The 25,159-nt window shown below is 37.5% G+C and overlaps 1 protein-coding gene across 44 annotated transcripts in view; it reads right to left on the bottom strand.

Annotated features, from left to right (window-relative positions):
• Nrxn1 (neurexin 1) overlaps positions 1-25,159 on the bottom strand; it is a 1,167,492-nt gene that overhangs the window by 736,225 nt on the left and 406,108 nt on the right. For 24 of the 44 annotated variants that reach the window (XM_060393184.1, XM_060393194.1, XM_060393261.1 and 21 more), the window contains 2 exons: positions 12,049-12,350; positions 8,809-8,970 (listed from right to left, as the gene is read on the bottom strand). In XM_060393184.1, the coding sequence (XP_060249167.1) occupies positions 8,809-8,970; positions 12,049-12,350 (464 nt within the window). Of the gene's footprint in view, positions 1-8,808; positions 8,971-9,981; positions 10,006-12,048; positions 12,351-25,159 lie in introns of those variants that run through there. The other 20 variants (XM_060393136.1, XM_060393140.1, XM_060393190.1 and 17 more) reach the window with 2 other exon arrangements.

Raw genomic sequence — 25,159 nt, 5'->3', positions numbered from 1 at the left:
CCCATGGCACTTCAGTCTCTGAGTAGGTTCCATAGTAATGGTAACTGGGACTGTCTCTCACATGAACTGATTGGCCTGCTCTTTGATCACCTCCCCCTGAGGGGGGAACAGCCTTACCAGGCCACAGAGGAAGACAATGCAGCCACTCCTGATGAGACTTAATAGACTAGGATCAGAAGGAAGGAAAAAAAGACCTCCCCTATCAGTGGACTTGGGGAGTGGCATGTGTGGAGAAGGGAAAGGAAGGGAGGGGTTGGGAGGGGAGGAGGGAGGGAGTTATAGGGGGGATACAAAGTGAGTAAAGTGTAACTAATAAAAAAAATTAAAAAGTAAGAAGGAATGTAAAATACTTTGTTTTAGAAGAAGTTCAGATTTCTTCATTAATGTGAGTCAACCTTGATAAAGCTATAAACTTGCATTTAAGCACAAAGTTTGTCATCCTATTGATTGCATCATGCCACTTAAGCCCTCGTGTCATGTAAGCTTCCCGTTAGGTGCAAATTCTGGTAGTAGAACTAATCCACTTTTATTTATGAATTCCATATAACACCACTACTATTGTGCAGCTGTGCAAGGAGTGTAAGACAGACCTACCCTCTTTTCTTTGAAGTCATCATTAATTTCCTTGGGCACTGTAAATCACAGCTTCTGCTTTATTTCCATGGTGACTTGCCTAGCCTCATTATGGAGCTTGTTTTATAATTTTGCTCTGTTGGCTTTCCATATAGGTTCCTGTGAGAATAGTCTTTCTTTATATATCTGTTGTCAATCCCCAGAACAAATATTGGCACATGACAGATACTGATTTAAACTGATGGCCTCAGCAGGTAAAGGTGTTTGCGGTCATTGCTGAAGACCTGAGTTCACCTCCACAGACTCATAAAACTCATAAAAAGGAGGAGAACTCACTCCTGTAAGCTTTCCTATGAGAATTACAAATGAATGTGACATGTTCACACTAAGAATATGGATGTAAATTTTTAAAAAAATGAAATTGGATCCACTCATTTAAATATCGCTCTTTTAGGCCAATTTAAACAGAACACACTACTCAGTGGGAGATGAAATCAACAGTCAGTGCTCAGTCTTAGCCACTGCTCATTCCTGGTTTCTGCTGGGCTGAAAAATGTCATATTCTATAAAATGTACCAAGTTCTTGAATTAAAATGTCATTGAGCCCCCTACCAGACCAGGTTATGCTAGCTTGTTATTTGAAAGCACTACAATTCATTATGCCAACTGCTGATATAGTTCCAGGCTATGGGGCATCTGTTGAAAATGATGGGAAATAAAAATCTGTGGCTCCCAGAAAGGGAGTTGCTGTGTTAAAAAAGCTGAATTCCAGGCAAGCATTCACCAGATGCTTTGTGGACTAAAGGAGTGAGTTTCTGTTCCTTGGGGACCTGAGCAGATGGGATTCCCTGAGCCCTGTCTCATAGAGAGGGTCTATGGCAGGATGCCTGGTTTCTGCCCCAATTGTTTCCTCTCCTCGTCCTCAAGGCTAACATTCCAGCAAAATGCTTCATGGACGTCTAGAAAACACACCCAAATGTGTTTCCTGTACATTCTTTTTAGTATCTTTGGCTGCATAATCCAGAGACGTATGGCAAGCCTTATTAGCCACGTAAGGCCTTCAATGAGAAAGGCATGTGGCCACCGGAGTAGGAGAGTACTTTTGCTGCTGCTCACCCTATGTATCTCTTCTCCTGCAAATCTAGGCTGCCCTTTGCTTTCTTCCCTACAAAACTCACATGGCTTTTATTTCATCTAATGCGAAGTTTATAAAACCCTGGGATTGAAAGAAAAAAAAAACATATGAGAAAACTGGATTATGGAAAAAAAACACAGAATTGCAACTGAGGGAAAGGATCCTGTGGCTGGGTCCCTTGGGTTCTAACTTTAGCTATTTAGCAATTAGATTCTGTTAGGTCAGCTTTCTAACATAAAAACTCACTGTGTCTTACTTAGGCTGATAGAGACAGTATATTAGTGTGTAAATACTTTCACATCTGTGTGTCATCACTGAATACAAGAAGCACCAAAAAAGTGTGTTCTTCTGTTTAATTTCATTTGATAATGTCACTACTAAAGAAAAATATCAGAACCATTTTTTTCCTCATAAATGCTGGTGTGTAAAGAATAATGAATATCAAATGGTTACATTCAGTTTTACTACCTTATTTTGAAAGCAAATTATAATTTTATGTCTCCCTTGTGCCTTCAGAAACATATCAGGTAGGAAACTCATGAGATATTATAAATAGAATATGAAATAAAAATTTAAGTGCTTTATGTATGACTGTCTTTGCTCTACAACTTTCTGGCTCACTTAATCCTCATATGTAGTTGTAGGAAATCATGGTACATAAGAATTTGTTGGGGTGTCAGTTCTGATGACTAAGCAGGGAAACATAATTTGGATTATAAAATTCTTATTTTTATAAAAATTCCTTAAATAGTAAAAAGAAAAGAATTTGTAAAATTCAAACATTGGCTATAGTAAAAAATTAAATAAATGTGTTATGTTCTGTGCTTAAAATTACATGGAGAAAACTTGGTTTTAGATCTGTGAATATGGCACAGGCCAATTTTGTTACCCTCTGAGCTAAAGCAGACTGAGTCAGTAAACTGAGTCTCATTTCTTGGAAAGCATCCCAAAGTCACTAGAGTCATCTTTTATTCTCAGATAGATGAGCATGGAGGGAGGTTAGCCTGAATACACACTACAGTTATTGTGAGAAGGCACCTCATCCATGAACTCACTCGTTCCAGCTGAAACACCAAAATGACATCCTGTGAACAACTGATCTTACATGGAAACCTTTGCTATGGAAAGGAGTCTGTAGCTATGATGACAATCAGTACATCAGCCAGGCCAAGCATGAATGTCTTCTAATCTTCTCTATATTTTCCTAGAAGCAATTAATCTTGCATACATTAGCAACACATCTTTAAAAAGGTCCTTTGACATATATTATCCAAATTAACAGAATATTAACAAAAATCACATGGGAAAAGATTACATAGAAATATGAGATATGTATGAGAAAATTCTAGGAAAAAGTAGAGATGCAAGAGCAAACATTCCCTGCAGAGTCAGTGAAACACATGTGAAGATCAGTATAAAATAACTATAAAATACTCCCAGTCAATGCAGAAAATAAGCACAGACTGAGAGAGGAGTGCCTACAAGGTGGGACCCTCCCTGCGATTGACGTCACTGAACATTCACTTATTCTCTAAGTTCCTGCCAATTCAACTTCTCCAAGAGGACATAAAAAGAACCTTATATAAGAATAGGAGAAATGTCCTAAGATGCAAAAATCTATGATGATTTTTCTTCTTGTATGTAGTGGTGTCCACTTCTATGCAGGAAGGCACTAGAAGGAAGGAATTAGATCAGCTGGGCTGACCATGGACAGGTATAGAATTCATAAATTTAGGATATGCTCCATGTTCAAAAGAAGGAAGAACCAAGGGGTCTCTGTATAAAAGAAACACTTCCATCCAACTACTCAAAGTGGTACAGTGTGAGATCAAGGGTGTGGTCTCTGCAATACCAAACACACACACACACACACAAACCCTCATAACCCCATCCCTCATTAAGGAATTGACCATTTTCTTTTTTACACAGTGAAGGGAAATTCTTTTATGAAATAGGATATATCCTGAGACTAACCCACCTTAGAGTCTCTTACAGATTTCTAGTGATAAACGTCTCTATGTGTAATTAAAGGCTGAGCTGACCTAATTAGGTTGATGAAATTTTCAGTAGGGATTTAATTCCCTCTAGCATTTCACTCAATTTTTTCCTCTCAAGAATCTTTCCTCAGGCTCATTCCAAGCTGTTCTTCGAGGCAGCATTTTAAATTACCTCACACAGGCACAGTCTCCACTGCAGCAACTGATTAGAAAATCTCCAGCAGGCACATACATCTGAAAACACACTTCAGATAAAGCCTTCTAAGGTGTTTTATTCACACACACAATCCTTTTCACCTTCTTTAGTTTCCTTTCCTAACTATGCTAAATAATATCCACCCTGCAGGAGAGAAACAGGTGTTTCAGAGTGATTTGTGGACACAAAGAAATTAAGAAGAGCAAAGTAAAGGAGTTAAGGACAGATAGGGTTAATAGGAAAAGCATCAGTAAACATTGGATGCCTTACTATTCAAGCCCTCATGGTCAGATTGTTAGAGTGCGACATGTATTACTGAGATTTTCATCCATGTCTGGTGGCTGAACAGCCACCTCTAATGAGCACTCTGGGACTACACTTCAGTACTTGTATTCAGGAAAGCGCTTTTCAAGCGATCAAAGATAGGTGGGTGGTGCTGGGAGGTCCTAAAAGGACTTCAAGCCTCTCATTCACATGCCAAGTCCTTTTTCTTGTGGATTCTCAAACCTTCCCCTATTTGTACCACTTCTCCTGTTTGTACACCCTGCAATAGAAAAATAAGTTTAAAATGATCAAAAATTCTTAGGAAATATACTTCAGCTTTTAAACGATGCTTCCAAATATGTAACAAATGTAAGTAAGCACTCCTGCCAAAGAAAAACTTGTGGGGTTTTTTGCTATAGTAAGATTTCGAAGTGTATTTCCCAAGGGCTACGTCTGATTTTATAAGAATGAGCTATGTATAATGCTAACTCATTGTTTACAATTTCCTTTTGCCTTTCCTAAAACAAGTCTGTGAAAGTCATTTTCTCCAAAGCTTTTTTAATTGTTGTGACAAAATTTAAATATTGCACAGAAATTATTTTCTCTTCAGCCTGTTCAATATTTCTTTTTTTTTCAATATTTCTTATCATTATAAGCAGACTAGTGTTTTATACACCATTATTTTATTTGAAATTCTATGATCACTTTAACCAATTTACTTTCTTACTAGGGCCTAGTGGCTGAAAGTGCTGTCATGTCTCACTTAACATCATGAATATCACGAAAGTGCCAAGATGTCACTAAAGAAAATTAAAATATATATTGCTTCAATATGATGAGAAATTTCTTTTTAACTTTAATTTTCATAAAACAAAGATATAAATTGGTAAATGTATTCCCCATCTCTAGTTTTATAAGTATAATAGATCACAATGAGGCCATCATCCTCAAATCAGATATGCTATTTGTCTTAACATTGAGTTTGTTCTTTGTCTTAATGTTATGCCTTCTTTGTTCTGCAGACTGCCTCCTCTATATCTGCTTCTCTACTTTCAAAACAATGAGACTTAGAAAATGATAGGATTCTTCCTACCACAAGTGATCTATATGGCTTCACACTCGGTGCCTGAGATCTTCCTACAAGAGTGACTATCCTACGGGGTACTATGTACTGGATTGAAAATAAAAAAAAAATGTAATAAGTAAATAATTGGAGTAGTAATTAAGGCATTAGCATTTAATTTGCTATAGGCTAGGAAGTCTAAGCCAATGTTTAAAAAAAAAAGAACAAACAAGAGAATAAACATTGGCATATTCCTCTCTATTCACAAACTCTACAAAGCTGATCTTCCTAAAGAAAGATGATTTAGCTCAAAGTCTATGGTGCCTTTTCACTATTACCTTTCAGAAATAGGAAAAACAGGCTGTTATGAAAGATGATTCAGATGTGGATGAAAGAAAGCTATGAGGTATCAAAAGCCCTCCAACGAAAGGTTTGTAATTCATAAGTTGATTGTGTTCAAAACCCTCCAACCTCTAGTGTGTTGGAAGGAAAAAGTGAAACACACCACACAGGCTGCAAAGCCTCACAGCACTTGTTTGAAACAAATTCCCCAGGGTGTGGAAAGCAAAAAGGTGGGCCATGCCCACTTATCAAACAGGGAAGGTTTGTGTGTAAAGTCTACAGAAAACAAGGAGAGGGTGAATCTACTTTTATGCACTGACTGGGCTCTAGCTAAGGGACACTTGAAAGACCATGTGCCTTTATTTTTTACTTTTTTTCTTTAGTCGTATTGTTTTTGATTGTACTGTTAACGCAAAAAGACGAATGTTGAGATCTGTCAATGTATGAGCATTTAAACACTAGAAATGTTAGTCTGAAGAACTGCTTAAGTTGAAAACATTTCAGCTGAAGGGAGTCCACTACAGCTTCCATATGTAAATTGTGTTTGCTCGCTGGAGAACTGGCAGAATGCCATGTCTCAGTACTTCAGACATCCTCATTTTTCATAGGATGCTCTTTTTTTCCTTTCCATTTTTATTTTAATTTTAATTCATTACATTTTATTCACTTTGTATCCCCCCATGGCCCCCTCCTTTCCCAATCTTACCCTCCCTCCCCCTTCTCCACACATGCCCCTCCCCAAGTCCACTGATAGGGGAGGTCTTCCTCTCCTTCCTTCTGATCCTAGTCTATCAGGTCTCATCAGGAGTAGCTGCATTGTCTTCCTCTGTGGCCTGGTAAGGTTGCTCCCCCCCAGGGGGAGGTGATCAAAGAACAGGCCAATCAGTTCATGTCAGAGGCAGTCCCTGTTCCCATTACTATGGAACCCACTCGGAGACTGAACTGCCATGGGCAACATCTGTGCAGAGGTTCTAGTTTATCTCCATCAATGGTACACCTAAAGAAACTAATCAAGAAGGAGGACTCTGACTAAATGCTCAAACCCCACACACAAAGGCAAAAAGGATGAACATCAGAAGGAGAAAACAGGGAACAGTAAGGAGCCTGCCACAGAGGGCCTCCGAAAGGCTCTACCCTGCAAGGTATCAAAGTAGATGCTGAGATGTATGGCCAACCTTTGGGCAGAGTGCAGGGAATTTCATAAAAGAAGTAGGAAATAATAAGACCTGGAGAGGACAGGAGCTCCACAAGCAGAGCAACAGTACTAAAATATCTGGGCACAGGGGTCTTTTCTGAGACTGATACTCCAACCATAGGATGTTCTTTAGCTAGATTTGCATTCCTGCTAATGATCCTCGGATTCTGAACCTTTCTCCAGTTTAGCATTATCTCATTCTTTATAGATAAAGCATGGTCTATGGCTGGTTGCATAATGGAAAGGAACACCACACCTTGGTGTGAGTAATTGTTTTAAGAATAAAACAATTTGTGAAATAAAAGTATGCAATGACTGTCTCTTCCTAATCTGGACTATGTTTTCTATTTCCTGCCTGTCCAAATCAAACCCAGGTTCCACTTATTTGCCTTGGCCACTGGAACGTACACTTGGCTCAGCCTCTTTTCAAGTCACTGAGCAGAATGCCCACACATTCTAATACTCCATTATACGTTTCTAAACTTGCTTCTGCTTTTAATGAAATGGAGAGCTTACGTGTATAAGCTTCAGTGTCAGTGGCCTAATAAACACTTCTTCTAGGACATGATGAATTATAGTAATTACCATCAGAGAGGACTGGAAAATGAAGCTTCAGGTTTGAATACCTAAGTGTTGTGGTTCTTTCCACACCTAACACACTTGTTCTGAATTTCAGGCTTTTTGTTTGAAAACTGAAGACATTAAAACCACAACCTATATGGTGAGGTTCAATGGACAGCTTTAGGATAGTTCTAAACACAAAGTTCTTTGAAATTTTTAATACTGTTTTCATCATAATGATAATTTCTATTTTGTTAGTTTGTTATTGCCTATGGACCTTAAAACAGACCCTCCAGCAGGTTCTACATTTTCAGAGTGTAATATTCACTCTCTGAGAGGCAATTCCACTCACCCCAACATATAGACCTATTTTGCCTTTGAAAAACTGCATGCACTTTTTATAACAGTTCTGAGTTCCTCCTTGGGGCTGTTTCTCTTTGTGTGTCTCTGTTTGCCTCTGTTGCTCTGTCTCTTTTTCTCTCTCTCTCACATACACACCAATAAACGCAAACTCATACACACTGGGAAAGAACTACAATACTTGGAAGAAAAATGATGACTTAGCCCTTAAAAGTGATTTTTTTTACTATTGATTAAAAGATAAAAAATAAAATAATTCAATCAAGTTTATATACTTATATTTCCTTTAGAACAAAACAAATTATAGCACTGTTGGGCAGGAGCAATTGTGTCTAAATAACTAGTAAGTTGATAATTGTTCCACTTTAAATTGTAGGAGTATACATTGAGTCATTGCCAGAATGCAACAAGGGGAGAACTTTAGGATCCAATAACCAGAAAAAAAATTATAAATAGATTTTCAAAGCTAACTCTTATGGGATATAAAATTAAGGTCTTTCTGGTCTTTCCCCACAAACTGTAATCTTATAAAAATTTACAGCAGACACTGACAGGTGAGAATGGAGGATGATATTGCTCTCCTAAGCTCTGATTTTGCTCAAGTAAATATCATGTCAACTTACCAGGTCAAAAAGGACACAGTTCTTCCACCTTCAGGACACAAAATATAGCAACAAAACTAGTTCATTATGCACTTTCATTTTTGTTTTTTGTTTTGGTTTTATTAATGTATGTTGTGTCCTTTCTTTTTGTAGCCTGCATTGTTTTGTTTTTCTTTAACTCTCGCACAAGTCACCACAGTATGCATAATACCCCAGACAGTTAGATGGACATAAGCAATTTGTCCTTAGTACAACTTTAAACCCAAATCTCTTTTTGTTTGATGTCCTCCTATAGAGGACAGCTGCCCACGAAAACGCACACTGTGAGAAGCAGAGCTCCATTCATCAGCATGGTGTGAGAGCTGCCCTTTACCCTCACTCTGCACAAACAACACAAGGCTGGATTTAAGGTTGTGCCATTCATTCTGCGGACATCAGATCTTCGGTAAATGAGCTCTCTGTCTGGATCTGTAAAGATGAGCCCATGAGTTAAGAATGGTTCCATGACAGCGATATTTACCTCTTTGAGACAGCCCATAAAGTTGTTACTGACTGGTGACCCTGGAAGGTCGGCTGTGCTGGGACTGCCTCCAACATAGAAAAAGTCATCAGAGCCCAGCATGGTGTAATCTTCTTGTGTGTAGCCCGTTGTGGTAAGAATCCCATCCACTGATATTGTCACCTAGATAACAAAGCACAGGGAAAGGACACGCTATACTCAGACCTACATGCTGTAATCCTGGGATATGCCTGTTTTGTGTTTTGTTTTATCTTAGTTTTTGTTTTGCATTTTTTTTCTGTTTGTTTGGTTTTCAGTTTTAGCCCTATGGCGGAACCCATTTTCATGTCTGTTTGAGGTTTATTCTTGGATTCTATTCAGCTAGCCCTGAGAGATCTAAACTAGTTAGAGCGTTAAGTGATCATTGAACTAGTGTCAGCATCATCCCTGCTGCAACTCAAAAGTTATTTAGCAGACACAAAAATGGTGTTAGTAAAATGCCTCCTGGGTTAGTTTTGCTGGTGTACATATTAGTAAAGTTTAGTTGTCTGTTATTCACTAATCACAACGTGCACCTTGTCAACAGAAAAGGCACAAGCTATTTCCAGCAACATCACTATTTGCACTATTGAGCAGCAACTGTTGAGCATGCAAGTGCCTGAGGCATGCTGAGGGAAGACGAGGCGCAAAACAACCAGTGAAGCAGCACTTGGGTGCGCATGCAGGAGATACAGAACGTTCAGAAAGTAAAGGAAAGAAGACGGGGAGAACCAAAGGAGAAAGATAACTGCTTAGTGATGACGTAAAGATGAGTGAGTGTGGCATCTCCAACATTCCCAAACCACTTTCCATGCCATGCATCATGAATGGTTAGAGACTGGCTGAGCCTGCGGTCACTCGGGCCAGCCACCATTTTCTTATCTCGTGTTAACCACAGCTGGATGCAAAAAAACGTTCGAAACGTTAACGATGCCCCTACAGGTGAGTTCGAAACAGAAGTTGACAGGAACAGGTAAAAAATAAGAAAGTCAACAACAGATGAAAAGAAGGAGGTCAAGGTAAGCAGAAGAGTACCAACCGCAGTTCCTCTTTTGTTAATGATGTCTACAGTTAAAAGAAAGAAAGAAAACACACGGCAAACCCAAAATAAGAAACAATTAGAATGATATCTACCGAACAATGTAGTTTGTTTACCATAGCGTGTCCAATGCCTGAGTGCTTTGTGGAGAAGGGGGGAGAAAGGAAATTAAAAACTGTGAACAGAATAACGATCGTTACTTAAAAAATATGATGGTCTCTACCATGTTAGTACATTTTTTGATTCAGGTAACGGTTAGTAGAATGAAACATTCCATGAATGACATGTTAGTTATTAAGCATGTTAGTAACATAGAAAAAGGGCAAAAAAATTTTACAAGAAAAAAGCAGACTAACAAATAGGCCTCCCACAGAGGAGATAGTCTTTTCCTGCCCTTGTTCATCTCTTGCCACTAGACAGAAACAGACACATGGCAATGTTCCCTTTGTCTTCCTGAGGACAACTGAGAGCCATTGTAAACATCTGCAAGGGATTCAAAGGCCTGCAGCCTATCAGCTGGCCATTGTCACCCCAGGCCCATCATAGTCCCCCCTCCACACCCACAACCAGCCCCAGGAAATTAGTAGGAATCAGTTGGCATTGCCCTAGTACTCAATTTTACAGCATACAAGGACTCCTCCTCAACTCCAAAACTTCCTTCGGTCATATTGATGGACTTTAGGGTCACAGTATACTGCAATGAAACAGAGCAAAGATCCTGACACACAGAATGAGTAGAATGGACTTGTTTGTAATCTGTCCTGCCACACATGCACCCTGGCTGCACAAACTTCTGTTTTCTTGGAGTTATTAATTCTTAACTTGTTTTGTAACCTGAGCAAAGGCAAATCTAGAAAGTGGGCTCCTCAAGACCCACCCTTCCTTCTGTGCTCATCTCAAATAAGCCTCCAGTCTCTTAGTGAGTATATGAGAGAAAAAAATGAAAACAGAAAACTAAAGAGATAGACTTACAGGAAATCCATTGTCTATCACCACACTGACTACGGGGAGCCCCCTCCCAAAGCAGTGGGAAGCATGTGATCCTCCCACAGAGAAGCCTCTGAAGACTCTCAGAAACTTTAAATTTTGCTTGTCTGCCTCAATGAGACTAAATCTCAAAACCTAAGATTCTTTTTGATTCTCTAGCTGAGGTAGCTGAAGCCTCTCAGAATCGGGAAGGAAATGGTTAGTTAACAGCTCAGAAAGAGAGGGCCATTTTAGTAATGGGAAACCAGAGACAATCAATCGGTCATTCTGCAACTGTTCAGAGAAACAACAAATATGTTAAGGATATTAGTTTGAGGTTAGCATTTACCATTCAAAAATTAGTCACTGTCAACACTTAAGAAAATGATACACTAACAATACATAATTTCATATAATCAAAATTCATAATGATCAAAATATGAGAACAATCAAACATGCTTCAGGCATATACTGTAATGTGTCTCATTTAAACATACAGTATATGTAGACCCATAGATTCAGTAAAAAGCAGGTGGTTTTCTAGCATATAGACTTGTGTAAGAATTTAAATATGTACATATATATGTTCCAATAGAAGCGGGCACCTAGAGGATGAAATGACTTTCCATATCATTTGTAGTTTAAGTTAAAATGCCTGTGCTAGATCAAAAGCACCTTCATAAACAAAAACTTCAGAATATAGGTTAAAACAAGATCGAACTTTACTCCTCAGGGACATTTTATGTTCCCATTTTGGGGTTGGGAAGAAGAGGAAATAGAGATTGATGCAATCTCAAGTTACTGAAAAAAAAAAAAATTTTTAACTACAAAAAGGAACTGTGATTTAATGACTCAAATGTGCATGCTTCCAAATGACTGCTATGAAAACTGTACTTTTAAATCAAACAAAAAATCAAAACCACAACTAAATCACACAGATTACAGGAAGGGCAGGTTGCAGGGATATCCTGGCAGCCCTCTGGAAAATAGTCATATGTCACTGTATTAAAATAATAGCCTTTGGGTCCCCAGAACTTTCTAGATATGCCCCTGCTCAAGTATGGCAGGAAGATTCATTTCAGAAGAAAGAGCTAATCTGAGGAGCCCTGTGTCATGGGGTTAGGGTTCTCAAGTATCACACACACAGCTCTAGGTACCACAGGCACAGCTGTGGTGAGAAACAAAGGCAGTTACTGTCTTATCCACTGCGTGGTTACCTGACGCAGATTCCTGGTGACTTTCACATCATGCCAGGCATTATCATTAAACTTTCCGTTCACGGGCTCCACTAGCGCTTCAAAGGCCCCTGATCCCAAATTAATGACCAGAGAGACAGCTCCATTTTTCAAGGCAAGATTGACATAGTCAGCTGATTTCCCTGTGTGAAGCATCAGTCCATTCCTCTGAAGAGTTTTAAAGGACAGAGTTATTTCGTCGCTGCTGCTTTGAATGGGGTTTTGAGACAAGTCGTAGCAGAAGTATTCAGATCCCTTGAACGTGGCAATATACTCTTCTTTTCCTAGAGGAAAACAGATATATATGTGTGTAAGTCAGTAAATACACACTACTCATCAGTAGACCTTAATAAAGTTAACAACTAATGGCCACTGCTTAGCAAACATTTGAGACAAAAGCCTTGTCAAAGACTCAGAATCCTTTTAATAAACCACTTCAGGTTGGGTCATCAACTACAGTAGGTAACTAACATTCTTGAAAATTATTTTTTTTCCAAAAATTAATTTTTAAGTATCACCATAAGAACTCTGATCAGACAAAGCAGCTCTGTATTATATTTAGTGCATGAATCAGGTACCATAAATGCATATTAGATGGGTCCTGTTTGCTGACAACAATGAATTTCAATGTTTGCAACATTTATACCACCCAACTGAGGAATTAGTTTTCAGGGAGATAGTTATATTCAAAGATCTTTTTCAATGATGATCCAAATATTTTCATCACTGAAAGACCATACAATAGTTTTTTATTGTTGTTGTTGGAGGTGTTTTTTGTTTGTTTGTTTGCTTTTTTTTGTTTGTTTTTGTTTTTGTAAGAGAGAAAAGGAGGAAAGAAGGGATTTGATCACGGAGTATATCAATCTCCTACAGAGTGTGTGTATACTCCCTCCCTTGTGGAGAGAGTAGTTATAAAAAAAAGCCTGATGAAGTCATCTGGGTGGCTGACTCATTCCCTTACCAAGCAGATGGTAGCGCTGGCTGCTACGAGACTGGTAAAAGTTCCACAATAACATCATAGGAGCAGCATGCAAATAAAGTCTCAACGTTCTGAACATAGCTCAGTCTTTGGTATATTTAGAAGTTTCAATGTGGATCCCACCACATGCCAGACAGATCAAAAAGAAATGTGACCATTTGGAGAGAGCAGGCTTCTTCCAACAGTAAAGGAAGGTAACCAAAGGAAGATGTGAGTCTAATGTGCCCCTGACTTCCTACACAATGATGCTAATGTGCCAAAACACATGCAAACAAAAAAACAATGATAACAAAAAAGTCCTAAAGAAATAAAAATGAAAAGCAACAAAAGAGGCCTTTTACTAGAAATCAGCTTGTGATAAACTATATTTAGAGAATTATAAGTACTATCAAAGAAAGAAAGAAACAAACAAAAAAACTGTTTTGTTGTTTTTGCTGGTAACACACCTTGAAGCATTCAGAAACCAGAAATTTTACTCTTCCCCTGGCAAAAGATTTTTTTCTCCTTTGTTCTGATTTTCGGTTTTGTTTGAGAAAATCACTATGGAAGTCAGGCTGGCCTCCAGCCACAATATTCCTGCCTCAGCCCTCTGAGCAGTAGAATTATAGGTATATGCCAAAAAACCTACCAAGGTAATGGCTTCTCAGGACTACTATGATTTGCTAGTTTAACTCAAGCCATAGACTGGCTCAGAGCTCATTTCAAGGTATCAGCTCCTTAAAGCCAGATAACCTGACTTTTTTGAAGCAGCTACTCATTGGTAGACCACGTCACTATCCCTGTCAAAATCCTCAGTGACGACTGCAAATAATTACTGACATCTAGCATTCATGGAAAACAGACCAAATGCTAAGTAAGAGTCACAGGAAAGACAACCTAATTCATATTAAGAAGTTGCTTTGTTACCTACATTTAAAAGCACCTCCCAAGTGTTAGAGCTAGTACTGTTTTTTAATAATATGCAATGAATCATTCCTATGTCAGAATGATTAGAGTAAAGATATCTGAGTCTCTTAAGTTTGACTTTGACAACTGTTCAATAAAATATGTGTTTAGATTTTGCTTTGACCATTTGGTATCTGTCATTGAAGAAAATGATGAACCTTTTAAAACTTTCAGTGTCTGGAATGATTAGTGACACTGATCCTTCTGGGCTGCTGATAGTCTACAGGAAAAGAGAGGGTATCTCTCTGCTGATGCTGGTAACTGGCACATACTTTCCCCATTGACTCCCCAGAGGAATAAATGTGGCAAATATTCTAAGACCCACAGCACATTTGATTTTGGAAAGGAAAATACTCTAAGATCAGAACCAAGGCAGGGATTAACAACAACTCTATGCAGTACCATGCTGAAAGTCACAGCTAGTATTGTGAACAAGAAAAGCATGTGAACATGATAAAGCATACAACTGAGGACAATAATGGCTTATTAGCGAATCATGGTTGTGTAATTTAACAAACAAAATAATCCATGGAAGTGTTTTGGTGTTTAGTGATATATCTTAGAAAGACCACAGAGTTCTACATAAGCCTGGGAAATACTGTTTTAACAAATTTAATGAAATCTATAAATTCAATAAAACCTCAACAATTCCAAAAGGATTTTTAAATTAGTGTAAAAAAAGTTGATTTAACAAATTCTACAGAAAAAACAAAGTATCCCAAATAGACAAGATACGAATGAGAATGAGACATGGCAACTTGCCTATGCAATAGTAGAAGAAATTTAAGATAAGTAAGGGTGGGGGGATGGAGAGATGGCTCAGCGGTTAAGAGCACTGGCTGCTCTTCTAAAGGACCCAGGTTCAATTCCCAGCACCCACATGGCAGCTCACAAATGTCTATAAATCCAGTTCTAAGGGATCTGACACCTTCACAGTGATGCCCATAAAATAAAATAAATTATTAAAAAAAACATAAGAGGGTTCGAGACAGATAGAAAAATAAAGAATAAACAATATAAGAATAGCAATACTTTATATATTGAAATAATTCATATTAAGTAGGGCATTTCAGGTAGCCATTCATTAATAAGTAATACTTGGATATCTAGTTACCTATATAAACAAAATGAAACAAATAAATTCTAGTTGGCCTAAAGCTAAAATTTGGATCAAAAATCTGTAAAAAAATGTTTAAGGCAGTAAATGGTGACATAAAACTATGTAAAGTTTCATACAACTCCACCAAAATGTTAATTCAAATTAAAATATATTTATCGATGATAGCACAGAAGTGCAAAAAATTAAATAAAAATCTAAGAAAATATATTCATTTCATATCAATTACAAATAATTACAATATAGCACCAGCACACTCTCCAACAAATCAATACTAAAAGACAAATAATAGAGAAAATGAGCAGAATAAATGGACAGCTTCCCCAATAACCATATAAATAATATAAATGTATAGTTTCATTGAAACAAAGGATATTTGCTCAACCATGTTTGTAGCAGCTTTATTTGTAATAGCGAGAATCTGGAAATAGCCCAGATGCCCCTCAAATGAAGAATGGATGCAGAAATTGTGGTACATCTATACAATGGAGATTATTCAGCAATGAAAAATAAGGAAATCATGAAATTTGCAGGTAAATGGTGGGACCTGGGAAGGATCATCCTGAGTGAGCTGTCCCAGAAGCAAAACGACACACACGGTATATACTCACTCATATAAACATACAACATAGGATAAACCCGCTAAAATCTGTACATCTAAACAAACTAAGCAAAAGAGAGGAGCCTAACTAAAATGCTCAATCCTCATCCTGAAAGGCAAAGAGGATGGACATCAGAAGAAGAGGAAAACAGGAAACAACCTAGGAACCTACTACAGAGGGCCTCTGAAAGCCAGAAGAAGAAAACAGGAAACAACCTAGGAACCTGCTACAGAGGGCCTCTGAAAGCCAGAAGAAGAAAACAGGAAACAACCTAGGAACCTGTCACAGAGGGCCTCTGAAAGCCTCTGTCCTGCAGACTATCAAAGAAGATGCTGAGCCTGATGGCCAACTGGTGGGCAGGGTGAATGGAATTTTATATAAGAAGTGGGAAATAACAAGAGCTGGAGAGGACAGGAACTCCACAAGGAGAGCAACAGAACAAGAAAATTTGAACACAGGGATCTTCCCAGAGACTTATACTCCAACCAAGGACTATTCATGGAGATAACCTAGAACCCCTGCACAGATGTAGCCCATGGCAGTTCAGTGTCCAAGTAGGTTACATAGTAATGTGAAGAGGGACTGCCTCTGACATAAACTGGCCTGCTCTTTGATCACCTCCCCCTGAGGGGGGAGCAGCCTTACCAGGCCACAGAAGATGACAATGCAGCCACTTCTGATGAGAACTGATAGACTAAGATCAGAAAGATGGAGAGGAGTACCTCCCCTATCAGTGGACTTGGTGAGGGGCATGCATGCAGAAAGGGGAGGGAGGGTGGGATCGGGAGGGGAGGAGGGAGTGGCTTTTGGGGGGATACAAAATGAATAAAGTGTAATTAATAAAAGTTAAATAAAAAATTAAAAAAATAGAGAAATCAACTTATATACAAATATCACTTCACAACCAACAAATTGATAAAAAGCAAGGAATAAAAACCACCAAAATTTGACAAAGTTATTGATGGCTATATTATCTATAAATATATTAACATTATTTTATTAATTAACTGTTATTCAATTTATTGATACTTAATATTTTAATTAATTAATTCTTATACACTATTAATGAGAAGGTGAGAGAGGAAAACTGAAGAACTGTAACAACTCTTGCTGACACTACGATCCCATGGGAATTCCAGATTTTGAACTATACTTTTCTGAAGTAAACCTTCTAATATTTTATAGTCTCATTTATCAGTCTGCCTAAGTCTCTGCATGGGAAATGCTTTAGAGGCACTCTTTCTAATTCCACCCTTCCATGTAGAGTACTAAGAAAATAAAATCTATAGCATCTGAATGACTGTCCGTGTATAAGGTGCACAGTAGCGGAAGGCTAGTGCCTACAACCTCAGTCACTGTATGATAATGCTATGTCACTGGTGAAAAGGAGTGTTGATTAGCATTTGGAGGTGACAGAAAATCACAGTAATAGGTTTGTGAAAGTGTCTTAGTAAGAGTTAATTGCTTGCGAATGAGGGAAGCATATGTCAGATTCTATGTAAGTACCTAAATATTGTTCTCACACTTTAAGAGGCAATTCCATTTCAGAAACTTAACATCTTTGTGAGGTATCCAACAGCAAAGAGAATATATAATCTCAGGTTTGGTTATCTATACACTGTATAATATAATACAGATAAATCTAGCAGCAATAATACACAGCAAAACCAACAGTAATGGAAAAGCCAGACACAAAAGGCAGTCGGCTTCTAATTCTATGCATAAAAAGATTTAAAGCAAGAAAAAGTAGCTTTCTCTGCTATTATAAATTAGGACAATAGCAGCCCTTAGTAGAGTTCACACAAGGGTCTGCTTCTAATTAGGGTATTGGTTGTAGTATGCTGACAGGGCAAAAATTCAGTTAATTGTGTTTATGATTGTACAGTTCGTGGTATGTACAGTGTTTTCAACATAAATTTAAACCATCTGGATGACTGAGCAGAAGTTAAATTATCCTAACCAAATATTTTCTCCTTGGAATTAGAGAGAATTGGTTCATCAGTTAAAAGAGTTTGCTGATCTTCCCAGGGACCTGGGTTTGGTTTCCAGCACCCCATTAGACAGCTCACAACCACCTCTAACTACAGATTCAGGGGCTAAAACATCCCCTTCCAGTATCTGAGGGCACCTACACACAGACAGTACATAGAAAAAAAAAAACAAAATAAAACTCAGACAGAAATAAAAGTGAATGGAAATTAAATATAAAACATTTTCTTCTTTATTAAAAAGTGATATAATAAAAATGTTGCACATAATAATGGTAAAATTATTAATGAAAACTAAAACAATATTAATAGTAATATTTTAATAGTTACATTTAAAATACCTTTTAGTATATACTAATAAACATAATTTTTTCTTCATAACAAGCACATTAAGTTTAGCAAAGAGTTTAGTATGCATAATATAATAACGATAACTGATTGATGTCAAGATGAAGACAGACTACCGTTAATTACAGACATGTTATAGGTCAAGGCCCAGAGTTTTAAAAACAAGCCAATTAGAAGAGCAGAACATTTATCTAAGAACTTTGTTATTTTGCTTTATGTTACTATAAAGTTGAAAGGGTGGTCCTAAAAGAGTCTCATTGGATTTGAATCCTATACTATATTTTAAAAATTGGGATGAAAATAAATAATCCTTGGTCTTCTACTTTCCTGAAAGAAAGTTCAACAGAAGAATTACAATTCTATATGTTCTTGGTAGTCTGACTTGTACAAAGTTAAATTTGGTGAAATAAACCTGAGTTCTCATGTAAGCCACCCAAACAAATCTGGGATAGTAACAGGAACAATGACTTCTTAGCTATAGCATGTTGAAACAACAGTCTCTATTCCCTGCTGAAGACTGAGACAATGAGCTAAAGACGTGAATAAGACACTAAGAAACTGTGCTCTTGCTTGCGCCAAGGAGGCAAGTGACTCTGGGCTTCAGCACTGGTCAGCCAGACTGCTCTAAGAACTCTATACAGGAGATGGAATGGCTGAGTATCTCCAGAATAATAAAATGCTTCTATATTAAATCCCAAAATATGTTTTAAACTTTCCAAATAAGGCCTTAGGGATAGGATAGTATCTTCACATATTAGAGATCACATCTTTAGACAATTAACATCATTTCAATGTGATGAAGACTTTTTTTTGATTACCTATAAAGAAATTGATCATTTAGAAAAGCCTTACAGATAAGTCACATATTTAGATGGGTGGTAGGTCCAGCATATGGATCCTTTTCAATACAATAAATAAATAAATAAATAAATAGATAAATAAATAAATAAATAAGTTATTCAACTATATAAGAGTGACAAAAAAAGTTGTATGACTTTCCAAGTTCTCAATAAAATTTTCTCAAGACAATATTATTTTTTATTTCCTGCATGGGGCATAATCTAATTAATTTGATTACAATCATAATTAAGATCTCTCTGAACTTTACTAAATTAAAAAATCTCCAAGCAAAGTATATGGCATTTTAAGAGCAATAATGAACAGAACAAACCCCCACCACCCACACTTGTTCAAAGACTAGTCAAACCAATTTCCTTTCTCTATACTATTTCTCTGGATTATTTTGTTTTCATATGTAATCCCTATTCACATAAATTTGTAAGGCTTTACCATAGACATGCGATTCTAAGATTTCATTCATTACAAATCAGAAACCTTAATCAATAAGTTATAAAAACACCTACAAGTTTGAGTTAAAGACCTGCTTCATTTGTTTCTCTCCTTCAGAAGTACACAAGACTACCATAGCAAAAGTACCCTTGACTGAACAAAGACAATTACTTGTAGTTTATATTATTAAATTAAATGAGTTGTCTCAGACAATAAAGATAAAATAAAATACAACCTAGAAATCTTTGCCTCTTGAAATTCATGTCCAGATATATTTGGTCCTTGTGGAGCTCCTATCCTTTCCACGTCATACTAACTCTCCCTTCTTTCATATGAATCCCTGCACTCTGCTGAAGGTTTGGTTATGAGTCTTAAAATCTGCTTTGATACACTGCTAGGTAGAGTCTTTCAGGGGCCATCTGCGGTAGGCTCCTGTACTGTTACTTGTTTTCTCCTACGTCCAATGCACATCCCATTTGTCTTTCTAACTGAGGATTGATCATCTTATCCTGGGTCCTCTCTCTTGTTTATCATCCTTAGGTGTATAGATTTCATTACGTTTATCATCTTATAACACTATGCGTGAGTATATACCATGTGTGTCTTTCTCTTTCTGGGATACCTCATTCAGAATGATCTTCTTTAGATCCCACCATTTGCCTGCAAATTTCATGATTTCCTTGTTTTTGATTGCTGAGTAGTATTCCATTGTGTAAAAGTACCACAATTTCTGTATCCATTCCTCCGTTGAGGGACATGTGGGTTGTTTCCAGGTTCTGGCCATTACAAATAAAGCTGCTACAAACATGGTTGAGCAAATGTCCTTGTTCTGTACTTGAGCAAATTTTGGGTATATGCCTAGGAGTGGTATAGGACCATGTATGGATATAACCTAGAACCTCTGCTCAGATGAAGCCCGTGGTAGCTCAGTAACCAATTGGTTTCCCATAGTAAGGGGAACAGGGGCTATTTCTGACAGGAACTCAATGGCAGGCTCTATGACCTCCCCACCGCCCAAGGGAGGAGCAGTCCTGCTAGGCCACAGAGGAAGACTTTGCAGCCAGTCCTGAAGATATCTGATAAAACAGGGTCAGATGAAAGGGGAGGAGGTCCTCCCCAATCAGTGGACTTGGAAAGGGGCAGGGAGGAGATGAGGGAATGAGGGAGGGATTGGGAGGGAATGACAGAGCGGGATACAGAGTTAATAAAAATGTAACTAATAAATAAATATATAAATAAATAAACTAAAAAAAGAGAGATTCATGTCCAATTAAATCTTCAGTGCCTAAATAAGCTAATAGAAAGTAAATCATTTTATTTGTTATATGTTATATGTTATATGTTATATGTCTATATATGCTGAGTGAGACTCATAACCAAACCTTGGACAGAGTGCAGGGAATCATTTGAAAGAAGGGGAAGTTAGAAAGTCCTGGAGAGGACAGGGGCTCCACAAGGACCAAATATATCTGGGTACAGGGGTCTTTTATGAGACTGATCCTCCAACCAAGGACCATGCATGGATATAACCTAGAACCACTGCTCGGATGTAGCTCAGTATCCAAGTGGATACCCTAGTAAGGAGAACAGGGACTGTTTCTGACATGAACTCAGTGGATGGCTCTTTACTCCCTCTCCCCCCACCCCCAGGGAGGAGCAGCCCTGCTAGTCCACAGAGGAGGACATTGCTGCCAGTCCTGATGAGACCTGATAAGCTAGGTTTAGATGGAAGGGGAGGAGAACCTCCCATATCATTGGACTTGGAGAGGGGCAAGGAGGAGACAAGGGAGGGAGGATGGTATTGGGAGGGAATGAGAGAGGGGGCTACAACTGGGATACAAAGTAAATAAACTGTAGTTAACATAAAAAATAAAACAATGCAAGAAATAAAAAAAGATAATGGAAATGAGAAAGTGGCTTACAGCAAAACTAGTTTAAGCTAGAGAACTTGGTATGCAGAATATCTTTTATTTTAAATAAAGAATAAGAATAGACCATGGAAATTTGTGGTAAGATTTTGATTTTAAGATATGGGAAAACGTATTGTATCCAAAGGTGACATATGCAAAGCAACTAGTGCTGAATGTTTTTGTAAGATTAACTGTCATTATTTATTTTACCATTACATATTTGATACCAGTATTAGGAGGCAATATCCTGGGTATTAAAAATGTACCAATAAAAAGGCCCCAGGGCCTCCATTCTCATCAAACTAGCAAGGAGGAGATGAGTTAAAGAGTACCATATTTGATATTTATAAAATTGGTCTGGGAGTGACTGTGACCTAGACATTTAAATGGAGCCTCCAGTGCTGAGGAACTGCTTGGGGGACTCTTTCCCCGTCAATCCATTCTATCCCTTTTTTCTAACCCTCACAAAACCTATCACTTATGGCTGCTGGATAACTGGAGACCAGAAAGCATACTTTGAGTAACACTGGTGTCTGTGAAAAGTGCAAACTTACAACACCTATTACCTCATATTTCTTTTCCCTCTAGTGACCCACCCTTTGGTGCTTAGGTGAGAAGTAGGGGATTGGACAATGGACCAGAAATAACTTATGATAGTTTTGTTATCTTCCAGTAAATGTTACAGCAGAAAGCTGGATATGTGGGGACTTCTGTTTATAAAGGAGTCTATTTAGATTCTTATTTTCAGAATTTCCAAACACTTATGAAAATAATATCCACTGAATATGCTTTGGCACGCGTAACATCAAGCCTGGTATTTTGGTAGACAATTAATTACTGAGACTATTATAGATCGTTATTACTACCAAAGTAATCACTTTGATTTAAAAGACTGCTGAACAGTTTTCAAAAACAAGCTTTTACCAGATCTTTTATTACCCTGAATATCACTATACCAACAAACAAATTTAGAAACATTTCAGTCAATTAGGGTTCAAGTCCAAAATGATTAGAAATATTAAATAGAATAAAGGAAAGGAAACACCATGGTGATTTTCTCTGGTTGAATGTACCTGAATGGTGTACAAATTTGTCGTTTTTGCATTTTATTTATCTATTTTTTTATGTTCTCAAGAAAAACCATTGAACTGAGAATGGGATTTGAACACTGGTTTCTCCTAGTCCCCCTTCAGCTCTGTGCTTGCTCCCCCTGTGCTCCCTGAGTCTCATTTTCCTTACTAATTTTCCTTACTTGCATGGACTAAGTGATCACTGGGGTTTCTTTGCATTCTAAAACACTATGGCTATGCAGGCTCTTGATTTATTGAGCCACTGTTCTTTCAATTTGTTCAATAAACATTTACTGAGGCTGAACCATGTGCCCACAGTATTGCTTTCCTGCTGATAAAATTGTGTAACATGCCAGGGGTAAAATGTCTTTCTGATGGATGTTGCATTTAATAGAATCTTCCAAAGCAACCTCTAACCCCACACACTTTTGAAGCTAGCTTTTCTCTTATTTGATGAGAATATAAAATTCAGAAAAGACAATACAGAAAGGTATTCTTTTTAAACATAAAATTTATGTTTGAGTCATTTGTCTTTCTTAGCTCAGATTGAATACCTACAATGGGTTTTACTGAGGTTCCAGAAAAATAAATATGATGGTTATTTTATTCTCCCAATATGAGGTACTTCTTCATACAAATGGAACTTTTATAAAACGTGATATATTTGCAAAAAATAGTAATATTACTTGATATAAGTTTAAATGAATAAAGTTGTGGTTATAAATGCTTCTACAATAAAATTATACAAGGATCAGTTGATCTAGTTTCCTTGGACTCTGGGTTCTTTATATTTGGAGACATGTACAATGAAAGTAGGTGTAGTTGAGTGTGAGTTGGCTCCAGTACAATGGAAATGGTCATTAAGTGAGGACACATTTTCAGATGTTTGAAAAATGAGCATCTGTCTGAATAACGATGACATGATTATCATTACGATCTGTGAGTGTCTCTCCAAGCCCAAGTTTCATAGTTAGAATGATCATAGAGCAACACCCTGAACACAGACAGTACCTCTCATCCAAGTTTCTCCATGTCATTTGGGAACCTTTATCCTAAGTTCTTCCAAGGATGCATTTCTCTGTTTCAATCATCTTCTACTTCTAGCTTAAGTATAAATATGCTGACTCAATTATCTGGATTTCTGAGCTGTCTCACGGCTCAGAATAAAATGTGTTATTAAACCACTACATCTTGGAAAAGAAATACACTCTAGTAAACTCAAGCTCTCCATATAAGAAATTCTGGTATCCTCTGTTGTAAGTATACTTAAAAAAAAACCTCTTTTATTTACGTTTCTTATGTTTTCTCCCTACTCCACCCTTCCATCCCTTCCATCACTCCAACACGGGGTAGGAGGAAGAGTTAGTGGGCAAGGGGGCACACTTCTTTCTTAGCTGCTTCGTGCTGATCAAGGTCGTCGTGTTCCTTGGAGCCACTCCAATCCTTGTTTCAGGAGATCTCTATCTTCTTTTTTTACAACAACAACTAGGAGCATCAAGGTAGAAGCAGGAGCAGCATTGTTCTTTCTTACACTCCACATTCCCTGGGCTCTGAATTACTCTTTCCAGAGTCCTCAGATTTAAATTATCCACAGCTGGCAAAGAACTCTTCTCAGAGCCAACAAGAGGCAAATAATCTGCTGCTGTGAACTATCTGAATAAGTCCCACACCTGGGACAAAACAAAAATATGTTTATAGGAACAACACTCTGTAATTGTATCAGTCATGTGACCTGGCTCTAGTAAATTTCAATATTAAGTTATAAATAACACCTTTCAAGCTATCAATTCCCCAAAAGGAAATTTTGATTATGTCAGTTTGCAATGTGTCTAATATGGGATCAATCTTCTGCGGTTGAAATAGTGTGAAGGGGCAGATTATAAAACACACACAATTGGGTGCTCACTGTGAAAGATGCCCTACTCAATCATTAGAGTCTGGCATTGTCAGCAAGTTAATTTTATAACATTATATTATGAATAGCATACCAATTGTTTTTTGGATATCAAATGGTCAGCCCTGAAAACATACATACAAGTGACATTGTACAGACTGAGAGGGTTATATTAAAGAATATATATACTTAATATATATTAAAGTATATATACATGCATATATATACTTTTATTAATATGTAATAAGAATGAAAAAGAGGCCTTGAATTTGAACAAGTGAAAGGAGGGTTTATGGGAGAGTCTGGAGGAAGAAAGTTGGAGAGAGAAACATTGTAATTGTATCATAATCTCAAAAATAAAAGAATACAAAAAATCATTTCCCTGGGATGTAAACACTATTACCATTACCCTTTAAGTTTGATCTGTAAAATAATTTTTAGATCTCAAGAACAAATGAAATAGTGAACATCAGCTGATTTCAGCTAATTTTTCTGGAACTGTGAAACTTATTAAAATCTAATTGTGTTATGGAATTGTAAATATAATCATGGGCCTTGGAAAAGGAAGGCTCATAAATTGAGAAAATGTTTCTCAGGTTATCTGTAAGTAGGTACAAGCTGGGTTTCTTAACTAGTTGCTCTTGCAGCAAGAAGATTCTAAGACTAACTCAGAACATACCAGAAGTCTGTCTGCTGCACTGCATCTAATTGTTCCAGTTTCATAATTTTAAGATAAAGTTCCTAACTCCCCCTTTCAGTGGACCAGGGGAAGGGGCTGGAAGGAAGAAGGGGGAAGTGTGGGACCAGGGGAAGTTGAGGGAGAAGGCTTCAATTGAGATATATAATGAATAAAGTGTGAAGAAAAAATTAAAATTAAAAAAAAGATAGAGCTCCTAATGGTTAACTGTTATATTTTTCTTTTATGGTAAATTCTATGATGGATTTAGCTT

This window comes from Meriones unguiculatus, chromosome 1, assembly GCF_030254825.1.
Source record: "Meriones unguiculatus strain TT.TT164.6M chromosome 1, Bangor_MerUng_6.1, whole genome shotgun sequence".
Taxonomy (NCBI): Eukaryota; Metazoa; Chordata; class Mammalia; order Rodentia; family Muridae; genus Meriones; species Meriones unguiculatus.
This window is presented reverse-complemented; position numbering and strand designations above follow the sequence as displayed.